The 16,576-nt window shown below is 43.6% G+C and overlaps 1 protein-coding gene across 3 annotated transcripts in view; it reads left to right on the top strand.

Annotated features, from left to right (window-relative positions):
* Positions 1-16,576, top strand: part of plppr2a (phospholipid phosphatase related 2a) — a 32,515-nt gene that overhangs the window by 1,196 nt on the left and 14,743 nt on the right. For 2 of the 3 annotated variants that reach the window (XM_048246394.1, XM_048246395.1), the window contains exon 2: positions 2,779-2,920. In XM_048246394.1, coding sequence (XP_048102351.1) covers positions 2,855-2,920 — 66 coding nt within the window. In that variant the 5' untranslated portion in view covers positions 2,779-2,854. Of the gene's footprint in view, positions 1-2,778; positions 2,921-16,370 lie in introns of those variants that run through there. The other variant, XM_048246396.1, reaches the window with a different exon arrangement.

Genomic DNA, 16,576 nt, shown 5'->3' with positions numbered 1-16,576 from the left:
CCCTCTCTTTTTTTTTTTCTCTCTCTCTATCCATCCTTCTCTCCCAACACCCCAAAGCCCCCCCTCCAGTAATAGCTGGAAGAGGGATTGTGTCAAGTGTGGGGGTGGGGTATCTAATCATGTGTGTATGTGTGAGTGTCTGTATTCATGTGTGTGTGATTGTACATGTGTATTTGTATGCATATGTGGATTTGTGTGTGTGTGTGTGTGGATTTTGTGTGTGTGTGTGTGTGAGAGAGAGAGAGAGAGAGAGGTTGATTCAGCATGTGAGAGGGGTAGAGGAAGAAAGTGATAGAGAGCACCTCATCCAATCTAGGCAAAAATGACAAAAAGCGGCTAAACAGACATGCTGTCCGAAGACACATGGCCAAGAGACACGCAGACACACACACATTGAAAACATGTCCACTGACACTATGTCTGGGACTAAACTGGACTAAAACCATTAGTGTCAGGATTACAGACTTTGTCCAAGCCTCTGCATCTGAGCTGGATTAGAGCGGGCCGCGGAAGCGGAAGAAGCCGACGGCGTCAACAGAAGCACAAAAGCGCGAGAGGCAAAAGGGCAAGCCTGTCTGTCTCCTCTTCTGCCCTGTAAAAATAGCAGTGGAGGAAATGTGGTCCAGATTATTGGGTCCAATTAGCCAGCATGACCCCAGGCAGAGTGGAGAAGGAGAGAGGACACCAGGCATATGGCACCGCTCTCCACTCACACTCCTCTCTCTCCATCCCTCTCTCACTCTCTCCTTTCTGTCTCATTCTCTCTCTTACACGCGTCGTTCTTGTGCTGCTCGCTCTCACTCTTTATTTCATGGAAGAACCATCTCTGTCTCATTCTGTTCCTTTCAGTTTACTCCTTCCTCTTCTCTCTCTCTCTCTTTCTCTTTTACTCATCCTCTGGTGCTGCACAGATCTGTGGTTTCGATGCACAGGACTGATCAGGGCACATAGTCCTCAATGAGATAAAGGTCTATATGGCTCTGGAGAAGATTATCTTCTGGTTATTAAGTCGGGTGCTGTTTTGGCCCCTATAAGATCAATATATTGACAGTTCTGTTGATTTCATTGTACTTTTAAAGTTCTTTTGAGAAGCCTTGCTCACATGAAATTTTAATAGATGTGTATGTTAATGTGTGTATATGCGCATGTAAACCTAAGATGGGTTCCGAAACTACACTCCACTCCGAATTAGGAAGAAGTTAGAAGAGGAAGAAAGAAAGACAGAAAGAGATGATGAATAAATAAAACTTCAGCAGGTTATTGCATATCCAATGGAAAGAAAGAGAGTGAAAACTCTGTGTATCTCTGCAGCTCTCATGTCTTCTCCTTGACTTCCTCCCCCTGGTTTCTCCTTCACCTGGGGGTTTTGTCTGAGGGTGTTCCTTGTATGTTGTGACAGCTACAGCATGTTCCCGCTCCAGCACTTGGACCAAGTGTTAGCCAAATCCAGCATGGCACTCGTCTCTCCACCGGCGCTAAGAGCTTTGGGCTCATGTCTTATTTATTCACCTGTCCGCTTCTGGGTCCAGGCCTCGCCAGCGCCAGAGGACCAGAAAAGCACACTAATGCACACAATGCACAGAACAGCCTTTATAAATGCATGACAGAGACCTCCTGACCTGCACCTCCTGACATGTGTGTGTGTGTGTGTGTGTGTGTGTGTACTTATGTGTACATGTTGCAGTGACTTGTAGCCTGTTGAAAGTTAAGTGAACACAGTAAGTCTAAAAGCAAGCTTTAAGTGAAACTGCATGCCCAGCATGTGTACAGTGTTGCATGCTGTCATATTGGCATGTGCATATTAGCAGCTGAAAACGAAGACAAGACTGCGGCAAACTCCAAAACTGTTTGTGATGCTGTGTTACATAACTTTGATTAATCATGCAGTCATGATACATACTGTAACCCTACTCTGATTTAAATGTTTTATGATCTAAAAGTCTGGAGATGAGCTTCTCAGTGATGTATCTTTGTGGACCTGGTGGGGTATGGCTATAGTGCTGGCAGGGTTCAATTTCGTCACAGGAAACCAAAATAATGTATTACATTGTAATGTTAATATCAAAGTCCAGATGATCTTTCAGATTGACTTGTGTAACACTGTAATTTACAATTTGTTTATTTAATTATTTTATTTATTTGGAATCATACATACATAGAAGCTATATGTATACATGGATGACACACAAGTTTGTGCTTCCCTTACACTTGAGTAGACTGGAGATTGTACCTTGATCGAAAGGGTTTGGCCTCTCTCTGGCCCTAAACTGTGTCTTGACTCCTGCCTAATTGCCCACACACCCAGAGTCAGCACCTTCAGTGGGCTGCTGTGACAGAGAGAAATGGGAGAGAAAGTGGGCTGCTATCTATAAAATAAAGCTTTTGTCTGAGGGACTTTTGGCAGAGGGATTCTACTGGTGATAAAGAGCTGTTGCATCATTTCTGTTCCATTCAGAGTGAACAAGCTGTTCTTTATCTGTGTTGGCTTCTTAATGCCAAAATTAAACAAAGAAATGACCGGTACTTACCATAGGCTAGCTTTTTTATTTGATATGAAAACCTTTACTGTTATTTCTTTCAGGTTCTTAGAGTGTTGGCTCAAAATTCAGTTTTGTGTGTGTTTAACATCCACAATGTGTTATGCTATCCATAGGCTACATCATTTTGGAAATGTATGTATGTAAAAAAAAACATTGAGACATATATTCTTTTCACCATTTGATTCTTTACCTCACTTAACCCTGGCACTTACCTGCACGTTTCATTTGTCTTTGTCAGGTGTGAAGAGAGCGTCAGGAAGAGTGATTGCAGGAGTTGACAAAGGAGGAGCAAGAGAAAGACAAGGTGAACCAGAATGGCAGAGGAAAAGCCAGGACTGAAGAGCAGCAGCTCCATTGTGCCCTGCTTCCTATTTGTGGAGGTGAGCGTGCCATGACCTTTCAATCTTGACCTTTGACCCTGCATCTATAAATCTACTCCAAAATATCGTAGAAATGTCTCAGGGTTAGGTTTCATCTAAGAGCTTCATCTAAAAAGCAATAAAAACACTGAACCTGAAATAAAAAAGACATACTGTGAAGGCAGCTCCAGCTTGCTTCCTCTCTTATACCCTCTGAGCCTATTCCCCCAACCATGTTAGCTATGGAATGCAATTTGTCACAGGGAGCTTCTTCCTAATGCAGTTTATCTGTTTCAAGGACCACCTTTTACATATTTATGCTGAATTTAGCGTGGGTGTGGGCTATTGGGGGACTATATTTGTGGTCTGTGAACTCTGTAGTGTATTAATTGTGCATTATATATTTTGTCTTTACCGCTACATTAGAAATAGCTGTAGTTAGTTCCTTCCTGATCTGTAGGTTGGGCAGTAGACACACTCACATGCAGTTAGCACAGTTGATAGGCTGCTTGCTCTCTGTAGGTCTGCGGTTCTGTCCGTCTGCTGCCACTCTGAGAGACTGAGGTAGTGTTCTCATCCTCCAACGACCACAAGGTGAAAACCTCCTCTGTAGTTCAGTGGCAGGTATTGCAGTGGGAATCACAGGTTAACAGGGTCACAATCCCTACAATAGTGATACATCACAGCACAGATGAAGATAAAAAGACTTGCTGTTTTGCCAAATAGAAGCATTGTGCACTTCTATTACAATCATTAGCTGTGAAAGGTCTATTTTGATAGAATGCCTAGGTCGCTGCCAGTGATCTCATTTAATCCGTTACCACTATCAAGAATCCTAACTCAGTGACAGAGCTGTTGGAACTGTTTTGAGTTTGAAAAAATATATTTCAATTTTGTGTCAATGTATTGATAACATATTTAGGGCTGGAAAAACACAATTTATTTCAGCCTCAAAATGTTGTTCTACCCCCCTTGTAACTATGTACTACTTTTGATGTTGGACAATCATGGTGTTCTCAGTGCCATAAACACAGACTTCCTGACTTGCATTTAACACAGTAACAAATCATTGTGCTTATCTTGTAAAAATAATCAAACTTAAATGGAGGTTAAAATAGTGTTGGCATTACATACTGCTCATTTGTGGGCAGCTGTGGCCCACTGGTTAGCACTCTGGACTTGTAACCGGAGGGTTGCCGGTTCGAGCCCCGACCAGTGGGCCGCGGCTGAAGTGCCCTTGAGCAAGGCACCTAACCCCTCACTGCTCCCCGAGCGCTGCCGTTGTAGCAGGCAGCTCACTGTGCTGGGATTAGTGTGTGCTTCACCTCACTGTGTGCTGTTTGTGTTTCACTAATTCACCGATTGGGTTAAATGCAGAGACCAAATTTCCCTCACGGGATCAAAAAAGTATATATACTTATACTTATACTCATTCAAGTAAATGCTGACCAAAAGATACATCGTTCTCAAGTGCATCAGCTTGAGAAGTAATACAGAAGCACTCAACACCATTACATGCACAAACTCACCTAGTCGTTGGTGCTGTGCCTTCTGAATGGCACTGGCACTGAGTGTTTACACTGTTTGTCACAACAGGCATAGTACTCCAAAAAAGCGTAGTCAGAGAGGATGATTCCTACAAGCCATTTCTACACACACACACACACACACACACATACACCTTGCCATAGATGCAATCTAAAGCCTAGAAGCCTAGACTGAAAGGAGCATACTGTTAAATAAGCATTATATTGTTTTTGTTTCTTTTTCAATGTTTTTGCCATTTGTTTTGTATAACATCCTCAAATTAATTTTTGTTCACACTAGCCTCCCAAGATGTTTTGTAGTTCAAAACCAAAACAGAAATGTATTACAACTTACGGAATGGTAGAGAAAATTTAATCTTACCTCCTGTCAAGCTTTTACTAGTGGCAATAACGCAGCCATGTTGCATTATTTGGGTGCACAAGCAACAAAGCCAACCACCATGTTATTTAACAGCCTACATTAGATTTAGATTCAGATTCAGATTTTATTTGTCACATACATACAATGCAGTGAAATGTTACAGTCGGATCCATGCCAAGCAGAAACACACAAACTGACACAGAACAACCTACCAAGATTACATTACATTACATTACATTACATTTAGCAGACACTTCTTGACCAAAGTGACTTACATATGTCAGCTATATTACAAGGGATCACATTGTCCCCGGAGCAACTTGGGGTTAAGTGCCTTGCTCAAGGGCACAACGGTGGAAGCCAGGAATTGAACCGACAACTTTCAGGCTACTGCACGGTAGCCCAGCTCCCTCCTTAACCACTACACTACCACCGCCCCAAGCAAAAGATAAGCAACAGACAAGAAACAATACATTCAAGATGTCAGGGGGTTATTGCAGATGGGGAAGAAGTGGTATGCATTACACAGTATACTGTACATCCACACCAGTACCCAGTAGACACTTGAGCTAACCCCGTCCATCAGTCATACACTCAGACTGACCCTCACTCACTCTCACTCTCACTCTCACTCTCTGTCAGATGTAACAACCCAGGGTGTTAGCACCATTTTCACTTAGAGGCGAGCACTTCACACTATGAAATAGCACTTTCACTCAGCTGAACTGAGGATGAACTACACAGTAAGTGAGACAGAGAGAGAGAGGAAGGGAAGAGATGATAGATGTTGGTAAAAGTAAGAGAGAACTTTGCTTATTTTGTAGTAATGAGATGTTGGCCCTGTTTAGAGCATTATGGGCATGTGACTAAAAGCTCTACCTGTGACACTGTGACACCACAGACATGTTGTCAGCAGCCATGGTCTGCTCGCATTACAGCTTCACCTACTCCATATAATAAGTTTAACCGTTATGAGGAAAGTATACGTACAGCCAGACTTGAGATGAGAAATGTATGTGTGATATTAACGCCGCACCACCATTTTAGATGGCCCAGCTGTCGTGTCGTGGCCATCCGTGCGTGACTGATGCTGATTTATGGTGTGCCGCCTGAGTGATGCTCATATTTATTCACATCCGCATCTCATCTGTTGTTTCTATGGATACCCCAACAGTTCGAATTCAACCTCTCACCCCCTCCCTCTCCCTCCCTCCCTCCTCCTCCCCCATCTCTTCTCGCTCCTATCTCTTTTCTGTCATCTCTTTTTCTCTCCTCTCTCTCTCACTTTCTCACTCTCTCTCTCTCCTCCCCTCTCCGACATTTTGAAGGCTTTTCATTTCCTCTGCTCGTGTCTGTTTGAATGGAGAGAGCTGGAAGCCCTGACTCACTGACGGATGGCTATGGAATCGGTGGCATAGAAAAGCGGCCGGCTTGTTAGTTATGTGTGTTGTTTTTCTTAAAAAACAGGGTATAGAAGAAAGTAGAGTGTGTTTTTTTTTAAAAACTCACTGTGATAGCGGATATGTGCATGGCTGAGTGAGCAGAATAACAGTAGATGGGATTTCTCTCATATGCTGTATTCTAAACGTCTCTTCACGTCTCATGTTTGCCATTTTTGAAATGTTGAGATGTAAGATCTGGCAACATTTGATTAAATATTTGTACATAAAGGTGCACACATGAAGGTATACGTTCAGAGTACCGAGTACATGAGAATACGTATCAGAATTGTGCAGCAACAGACCTTTTCTGTTGGAGCTGCCGTCCTACTCTCTTGCACTTTAACAAATACCCTGTAGAGGGCACTGTTGTAACAGAACTGGATCACTAAAAAGCTCCACCTGCGGTGTCTGCCCCTTGTATATCTGTTTGTGGAGGGAGGCATGTAGAGATACACACATACATACACACACACACACACACACACACACACACACACACACGCGCGCGGACACAAGCACACCATTCACATTGAGCATATTCACACAGACAGACACACAACCACACACACACACACACACACACACACACACACACACACACACACACACACTTTCATGTCTCACTTTAAAAATAACACTGCGTTTGGTACTAGGTTGTTATTCACACCTGTCAGAGGCAGTCTATTGAAGTGGCTGCATGCCGAGCACGTGCAATGCACATGCACACACACACACACACACACACACACACACACACACACACACACACACACACACACACACACACACACACACACACACACACACACAGAATCACACGCGCCTGCACCCTTTCACATGCTGAGCGCTTTGATCAGCGCAGCAAGAGCAAAGGCTAGCAGGCAGCTCTTTGGTCACCAGCCAGTAAACATTCACTCCACATCCTCCCCCAGTCCTGGAGCTTGACAGTGAGATCTCGCAGGCAAGAGGCCTGCAGCTCCTCCTCGGAAGCATGTAGTGAAAGCCATGCCAGGCGGCCGGGTAGAGGAGGAAATCCTCAAAATGCACAAATGACAACCTGTTCACAAAGTGTTCACAAACATAGCCATCAACTTTTCCTGGGATTTAAAATAAAATGCCAACCTACCGTACAATACAACAGAATATAATACAATGCAACTTTAATTTCAAATTGGCACTGATACTCCTTAGACACTTGTTTCTGACATTCCCCCAAATCATAGCAAATGACAAATGACTATGTGTTAGTAGTAGAAAGGTTTGTTGAAGGTGTTAATCATTTCTACAGAAGTATGCACCTCAGCATGTGAAGTTCTTGAAAATATCATTGCCTTTCTTGTCCTCTCTGCACCAAGCTCCCACGGAACAACGAGAATAGTCATACTCAGATATAGAACTCAGACGGGGATTCCCAAACAGGAGGGATTCCCCCGAGTCTTCCTGTCCTACACTGTCCTTCATATGTCCTTTCAGTTAGCCTAGCGAAGCAGGTCATCATGCTGATGATTGGCTAAATCAGGTGTGTTCACATCATCAGGAGAGCCACCGCTGGCTTCAGTCAGGTGCGTAGCACTCACACCTGGGGATGTCCTAATCCAAGCACCTGTGCTGAGCCGGGAGAGAGTCTGACCACATGCTGAGACGGAGGGGGTGGGTAGGGGGGGTGGGGGGGTTGGTTCTGGAGCTGGGTGGAGAACCACTGAAATGAGATGATAGATGTTCTTTTCCGACGCCTGGCTATTCGTGTTTGAAATGAATAGCCTTTCGCCCAATGTTGTGTACCGCTGCACGGTCTAAAGCGGTCCAGCGGTCAGACAGAAATGCAGTATTGATTTTGTTCTCCTTTTTAATGCTCTTGTAAGTCTTGTTAAGTTATCAGTGTGCCCCATTTGGAATATAATGTGCTTTCCGATTAATTATTTACAAAGCACCACTATATCTGGGGATTATACAGACATTTTCTGTCTAGGTGAAAACAATACATAATACACACACACACACACACACACACACACACACACACACACACACTCTCTCTCTCTCATACTCCCTCTCTCCCTCACTTTTTCAAATACACACACAGACACACAAATGCATACACACCACACACACACACTCACACATGTATTATATGGAGCTGTGCCTGCTGTTTTGTGCTGTTCTCATTGCTTTGTGTAGCAGTCTCTGAAAAGGCTTGTATAGGACTGTGTGTGTGTGTGTGTGCGTGCATGCCTGCACACATGTATGCGTGCGTGCATGTGTGTGTGCGTGAGAGAGATGAGATAGTTGAAACAGTGAAAAGTGGTAGGAGGAAGACTCACACAGCATGGACACATTCAGAGAGGAGCCTTGAGAAAACCATCAAAGCATCCCTTTCTTTAGAATCTATTCAGCTCCCCCTGACAGAAAACATACACACATGTACACACACACACACACACACACACACACACACACACACACACACACACACACAGTCCTAGCCATTCTCTCTTCTCTTATTCCTCTGGGTCTGCTCTCTCCTCCTCCTCTGCCTCCTACGCTGCTTTTCTTCCTCCCACCATTAGGGACTCGGCTCCCACGCCGCGCTACACAATCACCACCACAGCTGGCTCAGGACACAACCTCTACCCAGGCCCTGCACACACCAATACACATGCTTGGCTAAAAACATCAGGTTTTAGGGTTTTAGCACACACAGATACACGCACACACAGTCACACACACACACACACACGCACACACACACCACACCACACCACACCACACACACCACACACACACACACACACACACACACACACACACACACACACACACACACACACACACACACACACACACACACAAACATACACACTCTCTCCTTCTTACTTTCTGTCTTGCCAATTTGGAGTTTTCTCACAGCCAGAGTAGTTCTGAGCTTCTTCTGAGCAGTTGTCTTTCCATGTGTTGGAGATGTAGAGAGTGACAGAGGATATGTAACTGACATACTGTATTTATCTATCTATAAATCATGTAATATATCTATATATCAGCATAAGAGTAATTTGTAATTAACTTTATTGTGAAATGCAGTAGTGATGATATATTTAATATTTTGTGATGATATATTTTTTTACCATTTTGTTAATATAAGTTGCACTTGCAAACGAGACCCATTAAATCTATCACAGACGATTGGCCTGAAAGTTAAGGATGTTTGTGTCAGAAACAGTAATATGTAGACTTTAATTGTAATAGTAACAGTAATCTGTAGATCGTAATAATACCCCACCATGTCATAAAAATAGTCTAACACTGTATTTAGCCACATTCGTGTGGACTGCTTATTCATTTGTATAGAGGACTTTACAACTGCTCTCATGTCAGGCAGGATGAGGAAGTGATAGCAACCGGAGAGATAGAAACACCCTGACATCCCCCCAGCCCACCTGAGTGAACCAGCAGAGCGCTACATAGTTAGCACTCACTCCAGCTTCAGCTCTTTCTCTCTCTCTCTCTCTCTGTCTCTCTCTCTCTCTGTGTGTGTCTCTCTCTCTCTCTCTGTCCCAGACTCATGTGTGGAGGCAGCCTGGAGGCCCTCTGTGTCCTGACCCCATGTGGTGCTCTGACTCAGCTGGGCTGTCTGGAGAGCTGGAGAGTCAGGGCATGACAGGGGCCACACATGCTGGTGCAAACCACCTCTGCAGCAAGAGATACCCAGAATATAAACTGCTCTGCTGAGAAGGGCGAAGAATTGTATCCATAATGCATTATACAGAAATAAATACATTTATAAATGTTTATTAAGTATTCATAATACATCCAGTCTGACATGAGTCTACAGTACATAACTATTTAAGTAGACATGACAAAAAGTCCTACACTACTATACAGTATTATGAAAGCTTGAATAGGGTCGCATAGGGCTCTATAAAGACCACTTGGTGAATAAACAACATTTGACATAAGGCACATATGCATTGCACACCTCAATTCTTCATGTCAGTACACACAAGTACTTCCATTCTTTATGTCATTATATTGGCCTGTTTGTCTTCATTCTGTTTCTTCCTTCTTCCTGGTATCTTCCCCTCTACTTCCCCTGTGTTGCTGTCTCTGCCCCCCTCTGTCCCTCCTCTCCCATGCCCTCTCCCTAATGGTGGTGTTCAGTGTGCCATGCCTGATGGCTCTGCGGCGGTCTGCACGTCTGAGGGGCCTCTAATGGACCTCATGTATCTGATGGCGGAGGGATGCTCCATAGCCCTGCAACCCCCCCCCTCCTGCTGCTATGACCATAGAAAAACACCAAACTGCTCTTTCAGAGAACAACATATTAACAGGGGATATTGCCCAGGGACCTGGTTGCCTACAGCCTGCACTTAAAAAAAAAAAAAAAAAATTATTATTCAAAACGAATGAGCAGATGAGGAGTGAATTATTTATCTTGGAGCAGATCATGCTGTGGTGCACTGTGCCATCAATGTTGCTCAAACGCTTGCAATTGTTGGTGTCTTACAGTTTAGCAGCAACTGCTATAGGCTGTGTTACATGGAGCTTCAAACTGATGTCCCATGAACAGAACTGCCATGGTGCTACTGTAATATCAAGTGAGGAAGTATAACATCTGCAAACTCAGGCATCTGTGTCAGGGTGATTCTAATCCATTATTTTGTTTTATGCATCTTTGCGTCTTTACTTCAGGTGAAACAGTGCAGGCTAAGGCTCCTCTGCACAGGGGGCTGAAACTCTGAGGCGCACCCATGTAATATTCAAAGAGACAAGGAGGAGAGTTACGGTAAAGTGTGTGTATGGAGGACAAGGGGTTTGGGTAGAAGGCTCAAACTAAGTTTTTGCTGAAAGTAACAGAGTTGAAGGGCTGTTTTTGCTCAGGTTCTTGAAGCACTGTAGTTTCAACAAGTTTTTTTTTTTTTTTGCATGTATTAGCATTGCAGAGTCTGAGACAAGCTAACCTTTCTGATTAGCGGGAACACAGTGCAGAGAGGCACAGCATTTTGCCTGTGTGGGAGGGCATGATTTTACAAAAGGGCAAAATGGCCTCCTGCCTGCCGTCTGGAGTAAGGGCCTTCATCCCTGATGTGGCAGCATGCCCTTTTCTTTAAAGGTGACCCACTGTGGTTTTGGAGACTGCACCTGTTTGGGTTTGTTTTTTTTATATTTGTATCTCTCGTGTTTTGTTCTCTCTCTCTCTCTCTCTCTCTCTCTCCCTCTCTCTCTCTCTCTCTCGGTTATTGATGTTTTGTCCATGGTTCAAGTTCATATTTCAGATTGTGTCCAGTGCCATATTGGACCCTTGCGAATGCACTGGCGATTTGCTTCTTTTTTGTCTGACATTAATTCAGGTGCCAGAGCCTCTGATGTCTCAGCAGGTGGCCAGGTCCACTGACCGCTCAAAGCCAAGGCCGGCACCAGCCCAAGACCGTGACTAAATTAGTTCCACGACAGCAGAGAGGAGTGGATCCTGCCAAGCGCTCCGGCAGGCTACTGTAAAGGCAGGCGCAGAGCCTCCCTTTCAGCCAGGATTAGACACAGCCTGAATTTAGATGATAAAAATACTTATACGGTACGTCAGTAAATGCCATGTTGATGCTGACATTTGCTGATAAACCTCAATACCAAGAAATGCTAATGTATGCTGAATAGCAAAAATATTGTCACACCTTATAGGTGATAGTCCACCCACAAACTATCTACAGATGGTCAGATTATCAACAACCTATCTATTGACTCTCTGTTAACTATTTATGGTCATGGTTAAGATTAGGTTAAGGTGATGCTCAGTAATTTACATACTGATCTGTTAAGTCTCTGTGGGTGGACCATCCAAGTTACTAAAAGCACTTCTGTTCTCACAGATATGCTTGATAAACACATTCCGTTCACTAGCAGGATTTTCTGTAGTCATTGTTAGTAGTATGGTTACAGCTACAGACAGTTGATATATTCATCCGTGTAATCTATAAAAAATATATAATTATTAAAGGTGCCATGTGTAAGAATTGAGGTAAAAATATCCAAAAATGAGCTACACGCATCAAAAGAATGAGAAGAAATAAGGGCGATGATGTCATTAAAAAAATGACAAGGTATAGTGCTGCAGATATATCAACCTGAATTAGCATGCTAAATTACTAGCCACAGCCCGACAGGTGTCATAATACCAGTTTCGGCCATGGGAGGCAGTATGCGGGCAACATAACCGCCAGCCAAACTGCAAGACACGTTTCCCGGTTGTTACTCTAGGGTAGACCATCTTACTTTCTGGAGGTATACTGCCCCCATTTTTTATGAAATGTGGAGTATGAAATTATTTTTCGGCAGACATTACACATGGCACCTTTAAAGATTTGGCAAACCTCTAAGTCACCCAGTCTAACTAATTGTGAGCAAAACTATGTCCACAGCCTTCATTTACATACGTAAAGCCATTATATCCCTGGAAATTATTACCACTGGTTTAAAACATGGTTGCAGGCCTTGATTGATATAGGATAAAGTAAAGTCTCCCAATTGTTGTTCCAAACCCCAACCTTGCTGTCAGATAGCTCAAACTCCTGACATTTCAGATTTTTGGACTGCCAATAGGAGCCTCCATGTTTGTAAGTGCTGCACCCTGCTGTCTACCCTGCTGTGTACCACATCGGACGGAGCCTAGAGCGCATGAAGAGTTTAACAGGGGAGGCACCGCCTGTCACTCTCACCAGCACTAATGAACAGGTGCAGCCTGAGTGTCGTTCCCAAAAGGAGAGAGAAGAGGGAAGAGAACAAGGGCCAGACTAGCTGCAGAGTGTGTACTGGGGGTAATGAGGCCCCATCACTGCCCGTGTGGTTAACAGGAGCTGAAGCAGGAACGCTTAATCTTGTCAGCAGCTTAGTGTGGGAATAATATTAGGGTGTCCATCTGCACATTTTCAGGGTTTTGAACATAAGGATAACATTTTTAGAGCGGTTAGGGGGTGTTTTTTGACCAACAGAGAACTGTTTTTTAAACCATTTCCGTTCTTAATTCTTTGAACCTTGGTGCTATCTAGTGAACCAGCCCACATTTTCATGTCCAGTTTTGAACATAAACCAGAAGCTACTAGAACCAAAGATATTAATGAATTATTCGCTCAATAATGTTGGTTATTGTTTTGGTGCAAGCTTTTGTGGTCAGGGGCGGACCTGCCATGCATGGTCAGGCAATTGCCTGGGGCCTCGTCATCCCCATATCGTTTTTTTTTTTTTAATAAATAAATGATCACCGCATCCAAACAATATATTCTAATCCATAATAAAGATTGGAAAAAAATCCTGTCACCATAGCAGCAACTAGCTAGTCTGAACGAGGTCTTTAGTGAGGTGTGGAGTTGAGCGATTGACAGCAGCCATGAAACGTTCTAGAGTGGAAGTGATAAACGAAAAAGAAAAAGGGAGGAGGAAGAATTTAGAAAGAAATTGCCTAAATTAACCAACTTCTTCCAGTCGAAGAATTCTTCCACGGAAGAAAGTAATTTGGACAGTCATGCAACAACATCTGCAAAATCTGCTGAGCTGGGTGGTGTCTAATGCTAGCTGCAGCAGCTGTGGCACTGATGCACCACCACCAGCAACTTGTACTACATATTCTTCTACTGATGATGATTATGATGTTGATCTAAGTGAAATAGTCGTGAGGGACAAGATCACTGTCACTGCCGAAGTCCGCACTGGTGCTGTTGGTGCTGCTACGGACACCATTTCAGTAGCAGAAGCTTTGGGTGCAACGAAACCAGTAACGTGAGTAGCCCTACGATACCTAGCACTACAGTTATCAGTGACGACCCTGCGTTATGACAAGACACCGTAAGAGATGCAGAGCGAGTTGAAATCATTAAAAAAAAAAGGCCCCGTGCAAATGAATAACTTTGAATTCCCCAAAAATGCAGATAAAAATTGAGAAAAAATAAACAGAAAATGTCTAGTTTATTCGGTCAGTGCATGCTGTTTCTTGTTTTGGATGTCGGCTTTTTGGAAGATCGAACACCTCATTTCCACCATCAAACCCCTAGCCTACACTTTCTCTCTCTCTCTCTCTCTCTCTCTCACACACACACACACACACACACACACAGACAGACACACACCATTCATAGTAATACTTTCAAAGGTTTTTACTACTCTTTCTTGATTGTCTTCTATGGCAAAAAATATTTGTTGTATTTGAGTATGCCTCAGCGTCCCATTATTATATAAAGTGTGTTTTAGTTTTAGGGTTGTGGTGTGTGTGGGGGGGAGCTCGGAGGGGCCTTGGAATCCTTTGCCTTGGGCCTCAAAGTGTCCAGGTCCGCCCCTGGGTGTGGTCAGAGATTTGACATGGTCATTTACAGTAGAGTAATTGGATGTGCTGCAGCAAAACATCAGGGATAGAAAAAGATTGCTAGTTAGGACCATGAAGTCAAAGAAAGAATCCAAATGAGTTCCTTGACTGCCCCAGGTCCTTTCACAACTAATCCTCACCCTCGTACTTGTCAGTCGTCACTGATTAATGGACTGAAGTAGAATCTAGAAACAGCATTTTATATTAGATCAGCTCAGGAAGCAGAGATGCATGAATATAGATTTAGTCATTTGGAACTCTCTGAGGTTGCCCGTGAAAAAGGGATTTAAAAAAAAGTTTAGAAAGAAATTCATAGGAATGTAGGAAAGCTGAAAACTCATAGACCAAATGAAACCAGAGCATATTTCATCAGCCTCATCCGGAAAGTTCCATCACACACCGTGAATCATTAGAGTGACATCGAGAGAGAGACACATTACAGGCCGACTGATGTCATCAATGAGAATATGATTAACACTTGAAATGGAGCCCACCCTCGCCACAGCTTCTTCTCCCTTTAAGTTTGAACTCTCCGGCCCACGGCGAGCTGAGCCACAGGTCCCTCCAGTCCCAGGGCTATGCATCACTCTGCATAGTGAATCATGCCACGGCCTCCTGATATTCATGGCTCTGGACAAAATTATGCTTAGATGCAATATCGTTGAGAGAACATCAAATGCCACACAACTCCATAAATTATGAGCTGATTTATCATCACCGACATTTGAAAATGTTGCATGCCTACTAATCTTAGAGCTTAGAGCCACTGTTCTAAGAGTCCCACTATTGGTGGAAAGCCACCTTTTTATCAAAAATATTGATTAGCTTAAAGCTAAGCTTTAAACGGCTTACATTAATTGTTCATGTGTGTGTGTGTGTGTGTGTGTGTGTGAGAGAGAGAGAGATTATGTGTGTTTGAGTGTGTGTCTGAGAGAGAGAGAGAGAGAGAGAGAGAGAGAGTGTGTGTGTGTGTAACCATATTTATGTGCATGTAGCCAAATATCACTACTGCCCAACATATTTGGCTCCTGTCACTAAGCCCACCTATTCATTCCACCCTGCCATATCCTCCAATAGAAACACAGAACTGCATTTCTCTCCTCTAAAGATGGATATAAGACCATGACAATATGGAGACGTGGCTCCTGCACAGCCAGCTTTGGATCTGATAATTTATATATAAAAAATGTAGCTTTGATAGTGTATTAGCTTTGCAGAGTCATACTGTTGAATGTTTCATTGTGTTGTTCCATAGTGTTGTGTGATGGTTGCTAATGATAAATGCATTCACACTGTTGGAGGCACATGCTCACATCACAAACATTCAAAAATGCCCAGGGCAGCGTTTGTAATCCCAGCAGCAAGAAGCGTGCTCTTCTCTCTTACACTCGTTTTCTGATTCTCTCTATCCCTCTCTACTGTCATCTCGTCAGCTATGTTTTTGTGTTTTTTTGTCTCTACTTCTTCTAGAGTACCAAAGCAATTACTGTGTGCTTCTTTTCTTTGTGAGAGTGAATACCCCCAGTGATAACCCCCACCTCTCCTCCTTCTCCTCTCGCTCTCTCTCTCTGTCTCCCTCTCTCTGTCTCACACACACACACACACGACACACACATACACACCCACCCCTTTCCTCTACCACGTCAGATTAGCTGATTTTAGTAACCCTCAATATTTCGGCAAAAGAGCACTCCCACTCCTGCTCTCCCTTTTTCCTTTTTCCTTCTTCCTCTCTCTCTCTCTCTCTCTCTCTCTCTCTCTCTCTCTCTCCCTTTCTGTTTCTCTCTCACTCATCTCGTTTCATTTTCTCTTCTATGCCTCTCTCATGAGGTTGTGGGGTTATGCTCACAGGGCTGAACCACGGCCCCTCCTCTCCTCTTCTCCTTTCTTTCTTTCTTTCTTTCTTTCTTTCTTTCTTTCTCTCTCTCGCTCCCTCTGTCTCTCTCTCTCGCTCCCTCTCCTAACCACTCCGGACCATGTTCTATT

Source organism: Alosa alosa, chromosome 6, assembly GCF_017589495.1.
Source record: "Alosa alosa isolate M-15738 ecotype Scorff River chromosome 6, AALO_Geno_1.1, whole genome shotgun sequence".
Lineage (NCBI taxonomy): Eukaryota > Metazoa > Chordata > Actinopteri > Clupeiformes > Clupeidae > Alosa > Alosa alosa.
This window is presented reverse-complemented; position numbering and strand designations above follow the sequence as displayed.